Below are 22,685 nucleotides of genomic sequence, written 5' to 3' on the forward strand. Positions count from 1 at the left end.
AACTAGATCAGGGAACACATGGGGACGGAACAGGAATGTAACAGAGCATTCAGGAAGTATTCGCAAGAGTAGGAAAAAGTTTTACCTAGGAACTGCAATGGTACGACTTGGCCTTGTAATTCAGCTGATAAATAGAATAGTACTTAAATTCTTGCCCTGTGAACATAGCTCTTTTAGGTTATCTAAAATCAGGTAAGGAACAGTTTGTTCTGGCATTGGTTTAAAATCTTTTAGCCATGCCATTTAGAGCCTTATTGCTGGCTCATTCCTGGAGATGGCTTTGTACGGTTCCTTGCCACAAGCTTAGGGAATGAAGCTCACATCTTTTTCTCCTGACAGTCTGTGTGGATTTTTTGGTGTACATTTCTCTCTTGCACAGCAAGGCTGTCGGAAGTTGACAAAGAAAAATGCTGAAAAATTTTAAACAAATTTCTTTTAAAAATTGTGGGTTTTTTAAAAAGGTAAAGAGCAGCTAGCAGAATTCCAATTGACTTGAATCTGTGGAAATTAAAATTGCAGTGCAGCAGTGGGATTGTTTTTGGAGAACAAAAGCCTACACGTGCACAGGCGTGTCCATGTTATCTGTGTAATGGTGGTCAGATACTACCTTATGGTTTGCATTGCTCACAAAGACACATACCACACTGCCTTTAAATTATGTTGGATTACTGTCAGATTGTGCATAGATGTATTTTGTTTACAAAGATTGCAATCTACAAGAAGCCATTTTATGGAAACAAAATTTGTAGTGTATACCTGGTCTTAAATTTGATTAGAGTCCTGCATATATTGGGGCTGAATTTGGTGAAAGTCAGAATAAGTTCTTATCTTCCCTTCAGCAAAATTCAGGTGACAAAGAGGCTGGAAAGTCTTATTTGAACTTTTTTACATACAAACAGGAGGAAGCAATTTGATAAACTCTTCAGTTTCCCACCAGTGAGAGAAAAAGGAAGTAGTGCAACTCATTATTCATGTTAGCTCTTTACTTATTAATCAAGTGTTTCAAGTCCTGTTATTAGACGGAAATGAACAATTTTGATTAGTTTCCATTTTGTTCCTCAGATTGATATACTTGAAGATCCTGTTATTAAGAACGTCATTGTGCTACAGACAGTCTTACAAGAAGTCAGGAATCGGAGCGCACCGGTATACAAGCGAATTAGAGATGTGATTCAAAACCCCGAAAAACATTTCTATTCTTTCACCAATGAACATCACAGGTAAGGTGCAGAATAGGTATAACAGAGCTGCTGTAAAGGAAACTGGGAAGCAAAATTCAAACGTATGAATGAGGTAAAAAACCCATAGATTGAGGTGCATAGAACTTCATACTTCTGAGGAATCCTGCTGGGAAATAATTGCACATCCCGGGAGCTTTTTGGTGGTATGATTGGTATAAGCATGTATGTGTTATGAAAAGGTGATTTGAATATTGAGTGAAGTTTACAGACAGGACTCTTAACTTGATCCATGGAGTGCTGATTTTCTGTTTTAGTGTTTCTTAAACATATCCCACTGCTTTATTGATATCGCCAGCTCATTGTGGAGCAGAATTCAAATATATGTTGGTCAGTTAGTTACACAAAGCTTTAAGAAACGAAGATGCAATTAATTTGCTTATATTTGTGCTCATAAATAATTTCCAGTACTGCGGTACCATAATTCTAGGAAACCTGAATCTATGGTTCTAGCATCTTGAATGCAGTCCTCTTTAATTGTCAGTGGGAAGTTTGTATTAGCAATTAACACTTCCTTCCTATTTTTCTTTACCCTTCTGTCTGCTGACTCCTTAGTGGCCTATAGAGTGTTTATATATTATAAAAATTGTTACATCAGTGATTCTTTTGGCCTCACAATCTTGATCTTGTTTGTCTGAAAAATTTTTGTAGGTGAGAATAGAAGCTGAGATTTGTTATGTTTTGTTCCCCCTCTCCTCTGTTAGAAATGATTATTTTTTTTGTTAGGGAAACGTACATAGCTCAAGAGCAAGGAGAATCTTCTAATGACCGCAATGACAGAGCCATTCGCGTAGCAGTAAAGTGGTACAATGAACACTTGAAGAAAATAGAGGCTGAGGAGAAGGTTCAAGTTATCTTTTTAACAAATGACAGAACTAATAAAGAGAAAGCTCTAGAGGAAGGAATAACTGCTTATACATGTAAGTGAAGTGGTATGTATATTAATTTATTGCTCAGATGAACAATCTCAGCAGTCTCTTCATACCCACGCATCTCTTGCATAAATATTTGTGTGCTTTTGTAGGTGAGGAGTATATAAAAAGCTTGACAGCTAATCCTGATCTTGTAGATCGTCTTGCTTGTGTATCTGATGAAGGGGTATGTTTTTTTTATTTTCCTTTTATAAAATAAATTAGTCATAAATGGTTTTCAGTGTATTGTTGGACACTACGTCTGGCTACTAGCATCAGTTTAGAATGTTAATTCCAAACTTTTACGACTTTGGCAATATAGTTTTTTGACAGCTAAAAGTAAAAACCAAAATGTTGCAGCTGTTTTTACTGCTGTTTATGCACCTATTAGTAGGTACTTAGTTACTCGTTGCTTTAGATAGCTGATGTGAAGTTGAGAATAACAACAGTTCATTAAAGAAAGTGTATAAATATGAGAAATAATGAAAACAGAATGGAGTGGGACATGAAAAAGTGGGAAGAAAGGGGAGGGCTCAGCTGATCTCAGCAATCGACTGTAGTTCATTCAGCTTTAATTGTCTGACTGGTCCAAAATTTAGGCACAGTAATGTATTTTTTTAATGTTTTGTGTAGCTTACAATATATGCATATAGTGTGAGCTGTACTCTGTACTACATAGTACTATACTAATGTTTTCTTGACTAAGTATATGCTTAGTCACTATATCCAAATCAAGCCTATGTCACTTGTGAAGTATCTTTTTAAGTAACTGCAGGCAAACAGGAAAATGAGACATTCCTAGAATTAGCATGTTTCTATTTTCTGTATGTTTTTCATGCTTCATTAGAAAAGTTACTGCTTAATAGTAGTTTTTGGTTATTGCACATATTCATACCTACACATAGTTACAGTTTTGGAGTTAGCTTGAGTGTCATGTTCCTGAGCTCAGTTTTAGAATAATCATGAATACAAAAGACTGAAAATTCCCTCTCTTTTTCTTTATTTTTTTTTTCCCTAAAGAAAGAAATAGAAAGTGGAAAAATAATTTTCCCTGAACATATTCCTCTTAGCAAGTTGCAGCAAGGAATAAAATCTGGTATTTACCTCCAAGGAACTTACAGGGCAAGCAGAGATAATTATCTTGAAGCTACTGTTTGGGTTCATGGAGATGCTGAAGAACACAAAGAGGTGAGTTTTTCATTTTGTCTTCATGCTCTGAACTTTTAACTAGCCTCAGTAATGGCTTAAAATAGAATAATTACATTATGACATATGTTAAAATGGAGCATTGTAATGCTGTTCCCTATTTTTTCTGATATTTTTGTCTTTGTTTTCATTTGTTTATTTGTATGGATAGGGGCTGCTGAAATGTTGACTGTACTCTTTACAAAAAGAGAATAATGATTAAAATTATGCTTTGTGCTTTTATAAAGTATTTGGTAAAAGAAAGCTGAATCTTAGGTATTGATAAAATGATTAAGAGTATAACACTTTTCTTTAAATCAGTTTGAAATAGATGGTGAAAGACAAAGGAAAAATAGGTTTGTAGGAGGTTTTTGAGAAAATCTGGGTTCATACCCCAAGCAAACCCCCAAAAGGTTGTGGGTTCGATTCCCGTTCAGTCCCCAAGTGTTGCCTGATCTATTTGAGGGGTGGCGTCCCTGGTGACAGGCTGGATTAAAATGATCTCTAAGGTCCCTTCCAGCCTAGGCCATTCTATGATTCTATGAAAAGGGCTTCTCTTAGGGGCCCTTTTTTACTGAGCACCATGGGAGGAAATGCTGTGATTGGTCTATCTGGGTCACCCTCCCCATAGGCACAGCTGCCCGTCCCCTCTCATTTCATTTACTATGTGATCCAGGCAGCCCCAGAAGACTCTTAAACCAGGACCCTGTGGTTGTCCCTTGTGGGACTCCCTTATTTCTCCCACTATTTTCATGCCTGGTGGTGCAGAGGTGGGCTGTTGCCCTCCCCATGCAGTCAACCCTGCTCTCTGCCTGCTGAGTTCTCTGTTGGTACAGTTGTACAGGCAGCGGCTGTTGCCTCCTCCCTCCCGATTTGTGGTGGCAGCTGGAAGTGCTGCTCTGGCTTGCTGGTTTTTATACCTTGTTTTTCAGTAGTGCATGATGTCCCATAGCCTGCAAAAATAAAAAGATTGGCGGATTATTTTTCTTTTTTTAAAAAAAACAAAGTCTGGAGAAAGCAAATTATTTTTACAGGAACAATGAGAATCCTGAAATAGTATCAATAATGAAAGGAGCCTAGGCAGAGGAAAAAAGAATGGGTCACGAACATGTGTTACAATGTTCTTTAGAGCGCAGAGCATGTTATGCATGCATACTCTTCTGTATACTGCTTTGATTTGGGTTTTCTTTTGCTATCATCATGAATATTTGCATTTTATTTTGTTTTCTAAAAAATCCAGATAATTATACAGGGACTGAAACATTTAAACCGAGCAGTTCATGAAGATATTGTAGCTGTGGAGCTGTTGGCAAAAGATGAATGGGTGGCACCATCCTCAGTGGTCTTGCAGGATGATGGCCAGAATGAAGATGACATTGAAAATGAAGAGGAGAAAGAAAACATTGTATGAAATATTTTTCTTTTTTATTTAATTCTTATCTCTTGAGGGAGATGAAATCTGCAGTACCCTGACAGTGTTAGACTTTAGATTTATCTGTCCATTTTATACTATTCTGAATACGAAAATTTTAAAACTTAATTCCAGTTCTACAGTTGCCTTAAATACATGATTTTGTAGAAGACAGATACTTTCTCATTAATCCTAATCAGAAATTCCCACATTACTTTGTAAACTTAAAAGATCCAAAGGCTACTGAGTGGTAGTGAACTAGTTCTAAAATATTCTTTAGCTTCTTGCAGTAATTCCACTTAATGTGCATGCAGCACACACACACGTATACCCTCTCTAACAAATAACTCGCATTTCTTCAAAATCATGTTCTTCGCACTGATTTCCGTGGGTTTGTTTGGTTTGGCTTTTTTACTTACTGTGTTTGAAATTGTTGGAGAATTTTGCAGCAGTATAAAAGGGCTCCTAAAAATTAAAATAGTAGGTTGTATAAGAAAATCAATGTAGTTGTGGAGTAAGCAGAAACAGTGGGGTAAGATAGCATGTCTTCACAGTCTTTCTGCTGTTTTCTGTTTTTCTGAAACGATGTTCATTTAAAGAGAAAGAAATGGCACAACAAAGTAGTCATATCACATACGAAAAATATTAAAAGCCAGGCAAAGCACAAGGAGGCATAGTTCTTTTATGAAGTCATAATAGAATTTATGGCATTATAGTGACACATAAGATGTTACCACCAAGCTTTGAGTCAAACGTGTTTGTAGTCAGACGTGAGTTCGCACACTTTTGTGGTTTTGACCCCCTGTCTTCTGCCAGCTGAAGACTTCTGTTAACAAGGACATGCTGAGACCTACAGGAAAAGTGGTGGGCATTATAAAACGAAACTGGCGACCCTTTTGTGGCATGCTTTCCAAATCACAGATCAAAGAGGTAAGGAAATAATCCAGCTATTGTAAGTGCGGATTTTATTTTTTTCTTTAATTGGAACTTACTTGTTCGTTTTTCTGGCTGTTAATAGGCAAGGCGCCATTTGTTTACACCAGCTGATCGACGAATTCCTCGCATTCGAATAGAAACAAGACAAGCAGATACATTGGAAGGACAAAGAATAATTGTTGCTATTGATGGCTGGCCCAGAAATTCCAGGTATCCTAACGTAAGTTGAAGTGGTTTGTCTGAACTTTTATCTATTGGATTTTTATGTATTTATCAGAGAAAATGTTTATGATCTGCAACACCGAGTAACTTCAAAAAGCTTTGACATGAATTTTGAATGCCTTTTGATAGTGTAAATTAAGGAGGTCCCTAAATGGTTTACTTTACTTTTACCCCCCCAAAACAGCTATGGGTTATCATACTTAAAAAACATACTCCTCAGGTTCTGCAGTGAGCATATATGCTAACCCAGATTCTTTATTTTGACTAACCCCAGGGACACCACCTTGTTTTAGTTGGGTTTCTAGAAATGCAAACCTTTTGCCGTGGCTTTGTTCATCCACTCACTGACCACTGTTCTGGCAAGTAGTTTTAAACACATTGGCCTAATTCAAGCAAATAGCCAGTGAGGCTGAGTTACAGATAATTAAGTTCTTAAAAGTTCTTTGTAAATAAACAAGAGGCTATAAGAGAAATGGAGGATTCAATTTGTGTTGAACAATAACTAGGTTATGAGGAGGCTTCCTTTGACATGGATGGGAGAGCGTAGCTTGTAATGAATGAGAGCCCTGGTGTCTCACAAGTTTAGAGAAATTGAGGAAACTTGGAATATATGGAAGGTATGTTAAAGACAGCATTACTGCAGAGGATGAGAGACGTGAGGAGGGGAGTAGAGTTGATGTGGTACTAGGGAATGGGATGTGTGGCAAAACGTGAACCTGTGCAGAAATTAGACGTTACTAGTTTTGCTGCATGTGCAGCACTGTTTCCTCTTTAGTGCAAAACTGGATTGACACGTTTACAGTTTTTGCAGTCTTAATTGTGGAAACTTTAGTGCCATTCTAGGAAAAGAGGGGGATATAGGCAGTTCAGACTTAGTGAATCAGTTAAAGGTTTGAAATTAAATTTCTGTCTTAAAGATGAGAAAGTTTACGGAAAAAAGAAAAATTACTCTTACTGTGTAGTTTAATGTACAAATAACCTATGGATCATGGTCTCATGTGTTTTTCAGCAAAATACTGCTCGATGTACATTTGTGTGTATGTATTTGTACATTTGTACATTGTTTCTCAGGGTCATTTTGTAAAGAACTTAGGAACTGCTGGAGATAAAGAAACTGAGACAGAAGTCCTTCTGCTTGAACATGATGTCCCTCATCAGCCTTTTTCCCAGAGTGTCCTTAGTTTTCTACCAAAAATGCCATGGAGCATTACAGAACAGGTAATAGCTTTTAAATTATTGTAATAATTACTGTGCTGTCTGCTTAAAATCAAACTGTGACATTCTTGGATATTCCAGTGCACCAAAAATAGAGGAGAAATGTTGTCAAAATCTATTTTGTCTTTGAGTGGACTTTCAGCTGTGTTTCCTATGGAAACAAAACCTCTGCAAGTGTCTGAGTTTTGGCTAAAACTGGTTGTTGGGGATAGACATGTTAAGATAAAAGCTTATTACAGGTTGCATTAAAAAGTAAAAATACTAAAAAAGGCTTTTTTGCAAAGGAAAGAGACATCTTTTTGTAAGTGTCATACAAAAGTAGATCCTTCCAAAGCGTGGAGTTCCCCTCAGCTGTCTAGGTATCTAAGGCTTAGAAAGCTGAAGTTAGTTGAGAGCAATCTCGTTTTAAACAGTATGTCCAGCTGGACATCAATCAAAATTTCACTTAAAAAAAAAATAAATAAATCTTGATTCCTAGTCTTGCTGATTCTGAGATCATGAAAAGATTGTGGTTGTATTCAGATATTTTTTTTGTCTACTGTGTAACAGAAAAAATTTCAGTACTTCATAATCTTCTGTCTTAAGTTTTTTTCTGCGTATCTGTTTGGATCTTACAGATAAGTACTTCTGCAAATCTTGTCCTAAAAGAGCAAAGAAGAAAGCACTCCGAAAATACTTGGTTATTTTGGGAAATCTTAATGCAAAGTGCCTTCCTCAAAATATCATTTTTACTTTTAATATTCTTGGAAACAGCATTTTTATTGTTGTGGGTTTTTTTGTTTTAATTTCAGGATATGAAATACAGGGAGGATTTAAGGCATCTGTGTGTTTGTAGTGTTGATCCTCCTGGCTGTACAGATATTGATGATGCACTACATTGTAGAGAAGTAGAAAATGGAAATATAGAGGTATTGTTTCTTTTTTTTTTTTTAATCAAGACATTTATTTATTTATTTATTTATTTATTTCATTCAGCAAACAGTGCTGTTGTGGTAATGGCAAAGGGCATGAGCAAACCTCCAGATCTGCTGTACAAGAAATTAATGGTGTTTGCACAACTGTGAGATGGTAATAAAGAAAGGGAGTTGGATTTGCATTACATCAGGGTCAAAAGTGGGAATTTGGTGTCTTCTCAGTTCACCCTGCTTTCTGCTCTTTTGGCATGGGAGATTATTTACTGCTCTGGCTAAGTACAAACATGGGTATCTACAGCTAGGATAAGGAGCTAGTGGTGGAAAAGGTGAAGCTACTTCTGTAATGCCTAAGGAATGATTATATTATTTAATAAAAATAAAAGGCATTATAAAGGTTTAACACCAGCTCTCTACCCCTTTATATCGGATTAAGACAGGTTTTCTTTGTTATAAAGGAATTTGTAATTGTAATACTACGGTGCGTCAGAATGGAAGGTCTAGCTAAGAGGAAAACAAAAACAAATTTGCAGTGAGCCTTGAAGAAAATGAAGGACTCTCTGAGCCCCCAGGCAAGAAGAGTTGCGTTGGTAATGAATATAACAGTTAAAACCTACCATACTGATACTAAAAAAAAAAATAAAAAATGAAAGGTTGCCACAGTTATGCAAAATAAGGGTATACGTACGTTTAGTGGACTGTTCCTGTTATTAAAGGAGCTGCTGAAGGGAACTCGGAATGGCTCGTCTGTGTTGTAAATAAAACCTTGAGAGAATTTCTTCCATGCTGAGAACTGTTTCTGTTCTGTGAGATGCTTCATGTCATACTTTGTTTTTTAGGTTGGTGTGCATATTGCAGATGTCAGTCACTTTATTCGCCCAGGCAATGCTTTGGATGAGGAGTCGGCAAAAAGAGGAACAACAGTGTATCTGTGTGAAAAAGTAATTCTTTTCTGTATAAAAAGCTTTTTCTATAATTAATCGGTTGGATTTTTTTCAGTGCTTTCCTCTTTTAATCTTGAGAGTAAAGACATTACCTCTAAGCTAAAGAGAAAAAAGCTAAATCTTTTGGGCTGCCTCTAATTTGCTTCAAACTATAGAAACGAGGGTACTTTCTGTCATATACCCTGCACAGCAAGAAGGAAAAATATATATTTTTTTCTTTTATCTTTAGATCCTTTCAATTCGTGTTTGAAGCGTTAATAGCTTGTAGTCCTGAACTGGACTACTGTTTTAAAATCCATCTGAAACTGCCTGAGTGGCCTGATTTTTCCTTTTCCATTGTTTTTTCTTGTCATAGCTAAATCTCTGTTATTTATTAGATTTGTATTCATTGTAACTGTACACTTAATCCTACTTATTCTAACTTCTCACAGACCAGAATTTTGTTTAAGAACTGTTCCTAAAAATCTTGAAAAGAATTTCCGCTAAAGTAACTGACTTCTTGTCAGAAATTTGAATTAATTTTTTTTTCTTTCTAAGAAAGCTGTTATTTCCAAGATTTTATTATATTAAAAATCAGGAAATTAATATACATGATTTTTATCCTTTACTTTGCAGAGGATTGATATGGTTCCAGAGTTACTTAGTTCCAATTTGTGCTCCCTGAGATCTAATGTGGACAGGTATATGTATAGATCCATACTTTGATTCTGACAAGAAACTCCAAATGTTTATATTTGGATTTTAACATATTTTCCCGCCTTCTCCCTCTCACAGGCTTGCGTTTTCATGTATATGGGAGATGAACCATAAGGCTGAAATTCTAAAAACCAGATTTACAAAGAGTATTATTAATTCCAAGGTTAGTCATATAAGTAGTATTATGTTTCTGAAAAAAAGCTGGCGACCTTTTTATAAAAACAGTCATCAGTAGACTTGATGATAAAATGTTCTCTGTTTATTTATTTGTATTTTCATAGAATTAGAAAATTATGCTCAAATCCTGAAAATAAATAAAATGTTTGATGCTACCCTTTAAATTCTTCTAAACCTCTAAGGCTGCAATTTTTTGTGTGATTACTTTGTTATGATATTTCTTTTATTGACATGCGTATAGGACATGGTTGTCATATAACAGATAGTCATAATTTTCAGTTAAATTTAGTGCACTTAATATATTTCTGAAGATTAGGCCTCTAATGTATAAAATAAATCTATGATCAGCATATAAAGCCACTGTAAATGCCTGGTATTTCTTTGTATTTTGTATAGATCTGTCCTTTCTTGTCCACTGCTCTTGGAGAAGTACATGCATTTAGGTGTGGAATGTAAAGCTTTCAATTTTTGTGAACAGCTTTGACAGCAAAATTCAGTTTCTGCAAGACAGAGCTGTATTTTTCTTTCTAGTTTTCAAGTGTTGTGATGTGTATTTTTTAAACTCTTTAAGGCTTCTCTAACATATGCTGAAGCACAGATGAGAATTGATTCATCAACTATGAATGATGAAATTACTACCAGCCTGCGTGGACTAAACAAATTAGCAAAAATTCTGAAGAAGAAAAGAATTGATAATGGGTAAACTATGCAGCATCCCTATTACCTTTTTCCCCTGTTTTTGTTTTTTTTCTGTCTATGTTTTGCTACCAGACTGTATAATGGTCCTGGGTGTTCATTTATCCAGTGGCCCTTTCGATTTGCCTAGAAATACTTGTTCTCATTTCCTCAAAAATATATACTTGGGATGTTAACTCTTCCTTCACAAGATCACTCAGTGTGGGTCTCTTACAGTCATTACAAAAACACAGAGGTGGGCGGTGTTTGAAATTTTTAGGACCTGCCATTGACATGTGAGCATTATAATTTCTGCTAATCAAACACAAATTCCACAATTTTATTTTTAATTTCTGCTAGTTCAAATTATATTTTTATGGTAAGCCCACATGTTGGGTACAGGCTTGCAGCTCAGCTGCTGTGTCTGCTCTCCTGTAATTCATTAACACCACTTTAACTGCGTTGCAGAGCCTTGACGCTTTCCTCGCCAGAAGTTCGTTTCCACATGGACAGTGAAACTCACGATCCTATTGATTTGCAGACTAAGGAGCTCAAGTACGTGTTTTATTTTTAATTAATTCAGGGCAGGTATGGAATTAAAGACTTGTTTAAGTAGCAACATGTAGTTAATAGCGTACAGAGTTTCTACAGTAACGCAGGGCTATCACAGAATCATGAAATGGTTTGGGTTGGAAAGGGACCTTGAAGATCATCTAGTTCCAACTCCCCCTGCCCTAGGCAGGGAAACCTTCCAACAGACCAGGTTGCCCAAAGCCACATCCAACATGGCCTTAAACACTTCCTATGATCATGGAATCATAGAATGTCAGGGGTTGAAACGGACCTCTAGAGATCATCTAGTCCAACCCCCTGCCAGAGCAGGATCCCCTAGGGCAGCCACACAGGAACGCATCCAGGCGGGTTTTGAAAGTCTCCAGAGAAAGAGACTCCACAACGTCTCTGGGCAGCCTGTGCCAGGGCTCTGTCACCCTTACAGTAAAGAAATTTCTCCTCATGTTCAGGTGGAACTTCCTATGTTCTAGCTTAAACCTGTTATTTCTTGTTCTGTTGCTGGGCACCACTGAAGAGAGATTGTCCCCTTCTTTTTGACACCCACCCCGTAGATATTTCTATACATTAATAAGATCCCGTCTCAGCCTTCTCCTTTCAAGAATAAACAGCCCCAGTTCTCTCAGTCTCTCTTCAGAGGAGAGATGTTCAAGTCCCTTCATCATCCTCGTAGCTCTCCATTGGACTCTGTCCAGTAGGTCCCTATCTCTGTTAAAGTGAGGAGCCCAAAACTGGACCCAGTATTCCAGGTGTGGTCTCATCAGGGCAGAGTAGAGGAGGAGGAGAACCTCCCTAGACCTGCTGGACACACTTCTCTGTGGAAGCTGATCCTAGAAAAGAGAATTCCTCTGTATTTTACTGCAGTTTAGGAAGTAGGTTTTGAACTATATGGTTCATATATGAACTTAAGTCTTTTCTACTGATTTAACAGAGCACTAAGGTCCAAAGTCTCTGTGTCCCACTGGCTTCTCCATTGTGCTCTTCTACTGGTATTAATGAAGGAGAAAAAGTAGAATGTGGAGTTACGGATTACTGAAACTTAAAGAGCAACAGAGCAGTTATAGCACGTCTGGAGTGATTCATTCTTACTGAGGAGTTACTGGTTCAACTTCTGAGGAGACTTTCTCTCATACTACTACTTCGTTCCTGTGCAAAAATCTACACTTAGATGTTGTCATGATTCCATGGTGTGCAACATTGTGCGTCTGGAGTGATTCATTCTTACTGAGGAGTTACTGGTTCAACTTCTGAGGAGACTTTCTCTCATACTACTACTTCGTTCCTGTGCAAAAATCTACACTTAGATGTTGTCATGATTCCATGGTGTGCAACATTGTGCGTCTGGAGTGATTCATTCTTACTGAGGAGTTACTGGTTCAACTTCTGAGGAGACTTTCTCTCATACTACTACTTCGTTCCTGTGCAAAAATCTACACTTAGATGTTGTCATGATTCCATGGTGTGCAACATTGTGCTTCTGAACTTGACATGCACTGTATTTGAACAGTACTTTTCGGAATAAATCAAGTTTATCTCTGGGCCCTTTGAGGCATTTTTAAAGAGTATTTTTTTTAATTTGTTATTTTAGACTATTTTAGATTTTTTTTTTCTTCTGATTCAGTATTTGCAACTTAATAAATGTTATGTTTTTAGTCTTAAAAACGTTTGCCTGGTTGTAGAAGTGTTCAAAACCACTAGTTATAATATTATATCATTAGTATGGTGCAATGCTGCTTTATTAGGCAGTCATAGTAAATGTATCATTTAATGCATTTTTAACAATATGGATTATTTTGCGTTGATAGAGAAACAAATTCCATGGTTGAAGAGTTCATGTTGCTTGCCAACATCTCTGTAGCACAAAAAATTTACGATGAGTTCCCAGAGTTTGCTTTGCTCCGGAAACATCCTGCTCCTCCCCCATCAAATTATGACATCCTTGTGAAGGCTGCAAAGTCCCAGGCAAGTTTTAACCATGCTGATTGAGTGAATTAATTATAAAAAAGCTGTATTTTCTCCCAGGTTGGCTACTTACCCAAGAAGAAAGGTTGGAAGGCAGTATTTTCAAACTGTATGGCTATACTTTGAAATTGCTGGTATTTGTAGTGAGATAACGGTACCTCTAGGAAAAAGGAAGAATCTTGTTCTTTTTAAACACTTTCTTAGGTAAAGAAAGCAAATCATTCTAAGCCTTTTCTCTTACAACTCCTGTGTGCTGTGAGTGTTTCTCCCCTTCAAGTCACATGTGATATTTGAGCTTGTTTTTGGCTTCAGATCACAGACATTATTGATGCACTTGAAATTTGGTCATTCGCATCAAATAACAGGTCTCTCTTAAAGTGAAGAAGTAAGAAAATGTGTTTATATTTTCCATCCTCTCCTTAGAGTTTAGGTTGAAACAAGTCTGGTATAATTAGCAGGTCTGAACTGAAAAATTACTTTTACAGTTTCAGGATCTTTTATTTGAGCTAAACTTTTAAGCTTTCTAAACCTTCGTATTTCCTTTCCCTCCTAAGGGGTAAGAGAAAAACTCCCAAATTCTATCAGTGTAAGATTAATAGACAAGCCCAAACTCAGCCTGTTTTCTTTTCCACTGCTTTAAAACTGGAATAATGATAATTATTTCATTTGTATTCTGAAAATCATTTTCAAAGTACAGTTTTATTTGGAAAGTTCAATTCCTGTGCATAGACAAATGGTCTTTTAATAAACCAGGATCTTTTTGCTACTGTGACACAACCATGTCAGTTAGGTATTAACATGCTGTATTTTTGTTCACTTCTAAAATAAATATGCAATTATTTTGCCATAATACAGGCAAAATTTGATCTCTAGATCATATTGTTCTGTCAGTGTTGTACCTGAATTAAAAATACATTCCACTAGTCTTTTGATGAAACTTGCTTTGTATGACTGGAAATTGAAAACGCATTATGTATTTTTGTGCTGCCTGAATCAGTGGAACAGGGAACAAAATGTCATATAGTACTAGTTTTGCAAATCGCTTACAGTATAAGTTTTAATAATTCTGTGGAGAAAGTACGAGAAGATTGATTACAGCTTACATTATGCTTGGATGAGAATCTTTGTGTGGCATAAATACTTTTTTTATATCCTGTCTGATTTATTCAGTAACAGGATGGAGAACATCAAATAAAAGGAAATAAAAAGCCAACTTAATATTAGCATCAAGCGTTTCTTAATTTGGAATTGATATCTGTTCTGAATTCCCAGGCTACTGACCTAACTTTTCATTTTCTGCATAGAGCACTAGAAATAATGAGGGTGGGACCTCTGCATGGGTGGGTTTCTCTCCTGTGGTAATGGCATTCCGTTACTGGGTGTGATACCTGTGCCAGTTGCTACGATTAGCATGGATGTAGCTGTTACATTTCGGCTTATTCTCTGTTAATATTTACTAGTAGTAATACCTCACCTTTTTTATTTATTGTTTTCCTTATCTCCTTACAGAATTGGGAAATTAAGACAGATTCAGCAAAGGCTTTAGCTGAATCATTAGACCAAGCCGAATCTCCGACATTCCCGTATCTAAACACGCTGTTACGCATTTTGGCCACTCGTTGCATGATGCAAGCTGTTTATTTCTGCTCTGGAATGGATAATGATTTCCATCACTATGGTTTAGCCTCACCTATTTATACTCACTTTACCTCACCTATTAGAAGGTACTTAGGTTTTGCAAAAGAATGAGAGAGCAAAAAGTGATTTATTTATGAAAAAAAAATTTTAAATTGTGGTATTCGTTTAAAACAAAATACTGTTTCTGCTCAGTGATGTATTTCAGTTGAAACAGCAGCAGTGATACACAGTGATCTGTCTCCATGTTAGGTTCACTGTCTACAGCTTCTAATGTCTAATAATTTCTTTTTAAACAGACTTATAAAAATATGATAAATGCATCCCTAATGCTTAGCTGTGGCATAAAAATGCACTTCAGGATCAGTTAAGTCAACCAGAGTCAGGCGGACTGGTTGGTCAGTTTTCGAGTGGAAACTGTCTAAATTCTGAAGAGACGGTATTTTACATGTAGAATATGCTCATTTGAAACTTGCTGTTGCATTTTAGTGAAATCTTACATCTTGGAAAATTAAAGTTTTTTTTCTTTTAACCAACAAGTACTTAAGTTTTGAGGAAAATAATTGTCATATTTTGCCCCTTAGAAACATTCAAGTGAAATGTCTTATAGGTGGCTTAAAATTCCTGTGCAGTTTTGTGGATAATTTGTGAAGCTTCTAGGAGTCCTAATGGTAAATTTTAGTTGCTAACAGTTGTGTTAAAAAGTTCCTGGCTGAAGTTGTAAGAAAAGTTATGTACCAGGAAGTTCAAGTGTGATTGTGCTTTAAATACCAATGAAATTCCATTCTACACTAAATTTGCTTAGTTCATGAGAAAGGGAAGAGGGAGCGAATTAAACTGACAACTGTAAAGCTTCGTTCTTTAGTCCAAAAATAAACTTTGTTTCTTCTTTGAAAACATTCAACAGTACAGGCTGCACTGGTAGAATAATATAATAAAGAATTTACCTTAGAAAACAGCATGTGTCATTCATTCTGGCTCTGCAGAGTCAATCTTTGATCAGAAAAGAGAGCGATCTTGAATTAATACAGGGAGTTATCAGTGGACTTTCCTTATTACAAAATATTTTCGTTCTGTAAGATTCATAAACCCAAAAATTCAGAAACTTTTTTTAAGTGTGTTTTGATATGTTGCTGATCATTTACGCTCATCTTTGCAGGTATGCTGACATTATAGTACATCGACTTTTGGCTGTGGCCATAGGAGCAGACAGTACTTACCCAGAACTTACAGATAAACATAAACTGGCAGATATGTGTAAAAATCTCAATTACCGACATAAAATGGCTCAGTATGCGCAAAGAGCGATTGCATTCCATACACAGGTAAACAGTCCTCAGATGTGAGAATTAACTTTTATGTCCATAACTTTTGTGTTGCTTTTAAAGGAAACGAGGGAACACCAAGTTGCACTTTGTTGAGCAAAACCCAGCAGGTTTGCAGGAATGACGAAGAGCGAGGGCTGCTGCTCTGAGGAAAAGCTTCAACATTGCATTGCTGGTTCTGAAAACTTTACAATAATGGCATCTCAAGGATTCTTTGTACTTTGTATTTTTCTGAATATGATGAATGCTTAATGTTTATGAGGCTGGTGTTTTTTTAATCTGCTTTCAATATGTGGTATGTAATTTATCACCAAGTATAGATTTGCATTTGAATGTTTTAACTTTTCTAAGCCAGTATATTTGTAAACCAAAAGATTGTAGTGCTTTTTTTTTGTTTCTTATTCATGTGTTTTACTTGTGTTACAGCTGTTCTTCAAAAGCAAAGGAGTAGTGAATGAAGATGCATATATTTTGTTTGTAAGAAAAAATGCAGTTGTGGTTCTGATTCCCAAGTATGGGTTAGAAGGAACAGTCTTCTTTGAAGAAAAAGATAAACCAACACCAAGACTGGATTACAACCATGAGGTATGTTTTATAAGGTTTGCTCTTAATTACCTTTATTTTTTGATCTGCTAAGTGAGCAGAATCATCAAAATCTATTCTAGTTGAATTTAGAAGGGTAAGGGAGGCTTTTCTAAATGCAAGTTGATTAATCTGTAGTAGTAGTGCTACTATGATCTTTATATGTCTAAATAAACAGGTTCTGACAGAAATGGGTTTCTGTAATAAATACTACTAATACCTCATCATCTGCGTAAATACCCCAAAAATGTGTATACCACATATTATGACACTCTGAATGTTCAGGGCAGTAATTTGTGTTCATTTTTATTATCCTGTTAATATTAATGTTCTCCTACCAAAATACTTACCTGCATAAAAACATAAGACATTGTAAGCAGTAAGTACTTATACAAGATTTGAACTTTCAGGTTCCTTCACTTACTGTGGAAGACACAACACTGCATTTATTTGATAAAGTTAAAGTGAACATTATGTTAGATGCTTCCAACATCCAACATCAGAAAATTCGGATGGTGCTGGTAGAACCAAAGGTAAGGCACAATATTTGTGATTCATAGGATCATATTACCTTTCAGTAATCTTTAAAAATCAGCATACGGTAAAATTGAAATTTAACCTAGGGGAAAAAAAATTGTTTGGCAGCAGACTGTAGCGATTGCCTCATATGTTCTCTCAAGAAAACACAGGTCTGCTTTCACTGGCTATTGAAAAGAAAAGAGAGCTCTAAATTAAATTTCCCTTCTGGGCCCATCAGGGATATTTCCACTGATGGGAAAGATGATGATTTGCTGAAGTAATATCTTTTGAATTTCATGGTTCTATAATCAAATCTCCCCTTTGTAAGTCTGCCAAAACTCAGTAGGATTTTTCTTTTGTGCCAGTAAATTATGGAGTAACTGCGATGGGTAACTCAGAAGGAAACTGTAATTGCTGGCTGTAAATAGCAGTCCTTTCTCACATCTTCCACAATATAAAAATTTTCACTTCATAATGTTACAAGAACTGGGGTGTCTTCATAACTGTGTCTCTAGTTTTAAGACCTTTCAATTCTAGCTTCTTGCCACATCTGGGACACTGGGATTTTCACCTGGTCTCACACCTCAGGCCTGCTGAGTGTTCTGCATGCCAGTACAAGTGTATTTTCATTTCTGGTGCATGTGACTTTGTTGGTAAACAGCGAGCTGCAGTAATTGACTATCTGTAATCACAGAGGAAAAGGAAAACCTAAAATAAGCAAGAGGTCCTTGTTTATACAGTAAAATATTATTTTTTGTTTATTTATTTTTTTGGAGATACTTTGAGCTGTTGTATTAGCTTGAGTTGAAGGCCATTCTCATGATTTCGAAAGGTGTAAGTAGATAGAGAAATTTGTAATCTCGTGTCCTCCTGTGCATTGACATGCGCTGTCCCTGGAGGTGAGTAGATGAGGTGGTTGGGGACATGTCTTAGTGATAGGTTAGTGGTTGGACTTGATGTTAAAGGTCTTTTCCAACCAAAATTATTCTGTGCTCTTGTACCAAGCTGCCCACTGCTCACCCAGTGGTGTTTGTCAGAGCTGCTGTTGTGGGCCTGACTCGGGAGCACTGGGCTTGCAGTGACTCCAGTCCCCGAGGGACGCACTTTGCTCGTTGAAAATACACACAAAACAAAGCTAATGCAAGTGATTTTTATTTTTTTTTTACCCTTCTGCTTCTTTTTACTAATATCTGTGAAGGTCCTTGCTCTACAGCAAAGCCAATATATAATTTTAGTTTATCTGTTGATAAAGAAATGACTGTACTGGTTAATCCAAAATATTTTGTCATCCTAAGCATCAGTTTACTAGTCCTCCTTCCTGGTAAGGAACGAGTGTAGTAGTAAGATGCACATACAGCGATCCTTCCCTTTGTGTCTGTGGAAAGCTTCCAGCACAAATTACAACCTGAATATTGTCTCCCTCAGACATAGACACCTTTTGTGTTCAGTAGGTAGAGGCTTGTTTTGTGAGTTTGTTTTACTTCTTTTTCCATATTACATTTTTGACTCCTACAGTATCTTAACAGCAAGTTCCACAGCTTACCATATATGGAGAAGTACTGACCCTTTCATTTGTTTGGAGAATGATACCTAGTACTGCTACTTGATCACATACTGTATTTCCTCTGCTATGAAATATAAATCTTTTATTCCTATTAACCATTCCCATGCCACTCAATTCTATATACTTCTCTTACCCATTAGGTTAGCTCCTGCTTTTTTATTTGGTATCTCTTGCCTTCCTCACCACTTTACATTTTTGTATTTCCTTTGTAAGACTTTTTTTTTTTTTTTTGAGCTGTGAGGAGCACAAGCACATGCCTGATTCTGATCCATACAGGATCATAAATATATGAGGTTTTCTGTGTTGTACAGTGTTACGTGGGAACACTTTGCATCATCTTTCATGCCCTCTAGTACTCACACCAGTTTTAAGCACTTAGTTTATACACACCAACGGTTGCTGGCTGACAGCTTGCACTTGCTTTTACAACTCTTCAATGGATGGTGGCCAGTCCTGGCACTATCAGCACTCTTCTTACCCAGTTTATTCTACGCTCTTTTTTTCATGATAGTAATTTTTAGGGTTTTTTGAGATTGGTGTTAATTGCTGTGAGTGCTTCAGATACACTGTGATTACCTGTTGTTCCTGCCTGTTTTAGGCTTTTATTACCATCAAGCTGATGGTAATAGAATTCCCTGCCTCTCACTTATTTAGATAATTTTAATTACTGTTCTTCAGTCTTTAGGGCTTGCCTACTTATTTTAACTTAATTTTGTGCTTATTTATTCTTCATTTGGACAATATTTTCACTTCTTGAAGGCTGTCTCTTGACATGTAATACTAATCACGCCAAATCTTTTTTTTAAATTCCATCTCACCCCTGAAACCATTTGAGTTTCTTGCAACCTTCTTTAATAAAACCTTATTAAATTCCTTATTGTTGCTTATGTAATGCTTTTTAAAGGGTGGGTGGTTTTTTTCCTTCTACCACAGTGATGCATTTTGCAAAAGTACACTGAAATCTGTGTTATGGGTATGGCTCTGTGGGCAATCTTTTAAGCAGCTCCTCAGGCCAGTTGCTGCTTCCTTTTTGCCAACTGACTAGCTGCTCCAAGAAACAGGCCTTCACGGCACCTAAAAACCATACTCTGCATTGAGCCTTGTGACATTTACTCACCAAAGGTAATTATTGTTACCTGTACTCACAGCCTTGCTTGTACTTCTTCATGCATCACAATTGTTGCCATCCCAAAGAGCTGACCAAGCCCATGGCCTTTAGCTTATGGCAGCAGGTTTAGTCCTGGCGTAGGTGCCTCTGTTATTCTCATACAATTAAATGACTCTTCTACCAGTACATGCTGCTGCAATTTATTGAGGTCCTAGTGCTCAGCTTGCTTGCATCAAGCTTCCGAAGCGCCTATTAGCTTTTCTCTAATGAGATGTTAGTTTGCCCACAGACTCAAGTGTAGAGGAGCAAGAGATGTATCTGGTCTTGGTCCTTGGTTCTGTTACGAACCCTACTTAGACAAACTGTATTTTATCACAGCCTGCTTCACTCTTCTCTGCTCAACTGCCACTAATTTTTTTTATTCTCAGAGAAAATATAACATTGCTTCTTGATGATGTTTTTCCTTGAGGACAAGTCATCTGTGAGCACAGACTTTTTCTGTTCTTGTTCTTCCTTGATTCAGGAAAAAGTCTGCTTACCATTTATTTCCAAAGTTTTTCCACTTTCTACCGCAGCTAAATGCCATTTTTGCTGTGCAGCATTCTGAGCCACACAGGGCTTCTGCTTGACTGGAATAGCATTTCAGAAAACACTGCACTGGTGATGGTTTTAAAAGCAAAAAAAAAAACTGTTTAAGACCCCTTTCACTCTTGCCAACAGAGTTCAGAGGGTTGTGACTAGTGGCACAGAGTCAAGTTGGAGGCCTGTGACCAGTGGTGTTCCCCAGGGATCAGTGCTGGGTCCAGTTTTGTTCAGTATCTTCATCAATGACCTGAGTGAGGGGATAGAGTGTACCCTCAGCAGGTTAGCTGATGATACCAAATTGGGAGGGGTGGCCGACACACAGGAGGGCTGTGCTGCCATCCAACGAGATCTGGACAGTCTGTAGAGCTGGGCAAAGGTGAGCCTCATGAAGTTCAGTAAGGATAAGTGTAGAGTCCTGCATCTGGGGAGGAGTAACACCAGACACCAGGACAGATTAGGGGATGTCCTGCTGGAAAGCAGCCCTGTGGAGAAACACCTTGGAGTGCTAGTGGACAGTGAGTTGTCAATGGGACAGCAACGTGCCCTTGTGGCCAAGAGGATCCTGGGGTGCATTAAGAAAAGTGTGACCAGCAGGTCTAGGGAGGTTCTCCTCCCCCTCTACTTGCCCTGGTGAGACCACACCTGGAATGCTGTGTCCAGTTTTGGGCTCCCCAATTCAAGAGAGTCAGGCACCTGCTGGACAGAGTCCAATGGAGAGCCATGAGGATGATGAAGGGACTTGACTTGAACATCTCTCCTATGAGGAAAGACTGAGAGAACTGGGGCTGTTTAGCCTTGAAGAGAGAAGGCTGAGGCCTTCTCTTTTGTATTCATATACCTGAGGCCTCAGGTATATAAATACTGAGGAGCAGGGGTCAAGAGGAAGGTGCCAGTCTCTTCACAGTGGTGCCCAGTAATAGGACAAGGAATAATGGGTGTAAGCTTGAACATAGGAAGTTCTGCCTCAACACGAGGAGAAACTTCTTTACTGTGAGGGTGACAGAGCACTGGCACAGGCTGCCCAGAGAGGTTGTGGAGTCTCCTTCTCTGGAGACTTTCAAAACCCACCTGGATGCGTTCCTGTGTGGCTGCCCTAGGGGATCCTGCTCTGGCAGGGAGTTGGACTAGATGATCTCTAGAGGCCCCTGAACATTTTATGATTCACCCTCCCCACCTTCTAAGCATTTGCAAACAACTAAGAAGGCAGAACATACAATCTGGTGCAAAAGACCTGCTGGTAACTCAGTCAAACATGGTGCCACCGCTTCTATCACTTCAGTTTTTCCAGCTTTCACTTCAGTTGTGTTCTAGCTGCGATTACATGATGGTAGATCCTCCTTCACATGGGCACTAACTTAATTTTCTGACATTGATGCAGCGATCATAAAAGGTCTGCACAAGTAAACTCAGGTTTTATCAATAGCAGCTAAAATGAAGTTCATGTTCCAACTTCTGCTTCTTTTCTTACTGTAGATACTGGGAAATGATGTGCCTGCAAATCTATCCGAAGACATAAGCAAAAAGAATGAACCAGAGAAAAAGAAAAAGAAGCTACGAAAATAGCTGGATATAAAAGTTATGAGGAAATTGTTATTTTTATTTATGGGCAAAAGGCTAGAAATGAATTTTGTTTACTTCTAAATATACATTTTAATAATTTGTAAAACTGGCTTTTTAAAAAAGAGTTTTTATGCATATATGTATGCAGGGGAACAGTAGTTTTAAACTCAGTTATGTCTACATTTTTGTCTTGTGGGCAGAAATAAATGTTTCTACAATGTGAAGGAAGAGTGTAGTGCTTTTAATTTTATTTTTTAACAGCCTTAAGGCCATTCAGAAGCCTGACAGCAGTCTTCCTCTTCAGAACATTCTCTTTAGCCCCTAAGAACTGAAACGAGTAATTGTGCTAATTACTGGTTTTAAGTGCTAATAGAATTTACTCTTGAAAGATGAATTCCCCAGACTTACACTTTCTTCTGGGTAGGTTCTCTGTCACACCAGCCTGGGGGTGTGTGTGTACAGATGGCATGGAATGTGCTGAGGGAGAGAGAAACCGTACCATCAGAGTGCATTAGTCTTTGTCCTAAAAATAATGCAAACAATATAGGTATGAAAAAGATTTCTTTATTCCGTTTCACTACTCAATTTACAATTATACATATTAAAGGATGCTTGTTAAAAGTACTGAATTTTAATTTAATGTAAACAACAACCATTTTGTGCAACGTGTGCCAACCAATGCATGATGTACAGCGGGAGAAACGGGGCTGAATGATTTCCAGGGTAATTCACACAGTAGGTTTCTTCTATAAAA

General features: G+C 37.4%; 1 protein-coding gene across 1 annotated transcript; it reads left to right on the plus strand.

The window, feature by feature from the left end:
- Positions 1 to 978: 978 nt before the first annotated feature.
- Positions 979 to 21,934, plus strand: DIS3 (DIS3 exosome endoribonuclease and 3'-5' exoribonuclease; the record flags this gene model as incomplete). The annotated part of the gene is made up of 21 exons (XM_009869012.1): positions 979 to 997; positions 1,063 to 1,220; positions 1,965 to 2,158; positions 2,263 to 2,336; positions 3,170 to 3,337; positions 4,575 to 4,739; positions 5,562 to 5,675; positions 5,764 to 5,901; positions 6,975 to 7,121; positions 7,910 to 8,026; positions 8,869 to 8,970; positions 9,589 to 9,653; positions 9,748 to 9,832; positions 10,418 to 10,545; positions 10,990 to 11,076; positions 12,897 to 13,053; positions 14,563 to 14,777; positions 15,848 to 16,013; positions 16,440 to 16,598; positions 17,006 to 17,128; positions 21,845 to 21,934. Coding segments are annotated over 21 exons (2,671 nt in total), but the record flags the coding sequence as incomplete, so codon positions are not given.
- Between the last annotated feature and the right edge of the window lie 751 nt (positions 21,935 to 22,685).

Source organism: Apaloderma vittatum, unplaced genomic scaffold (genome assembly GCF_000703405.1).
Source record: "Apaloderma vittatum isolate BGI_N311 unplaced genomic scaffold, ASM70340v1 scaffold585, whole genome shotgun sequence".
Taxonomy (NCBI): domain Eukaryota; kingdom Metazoa; phylum Chordata; class Aves; order Trogoniformes; family Trogonidae; genus Apaloderma; species Apaloderma vittatum.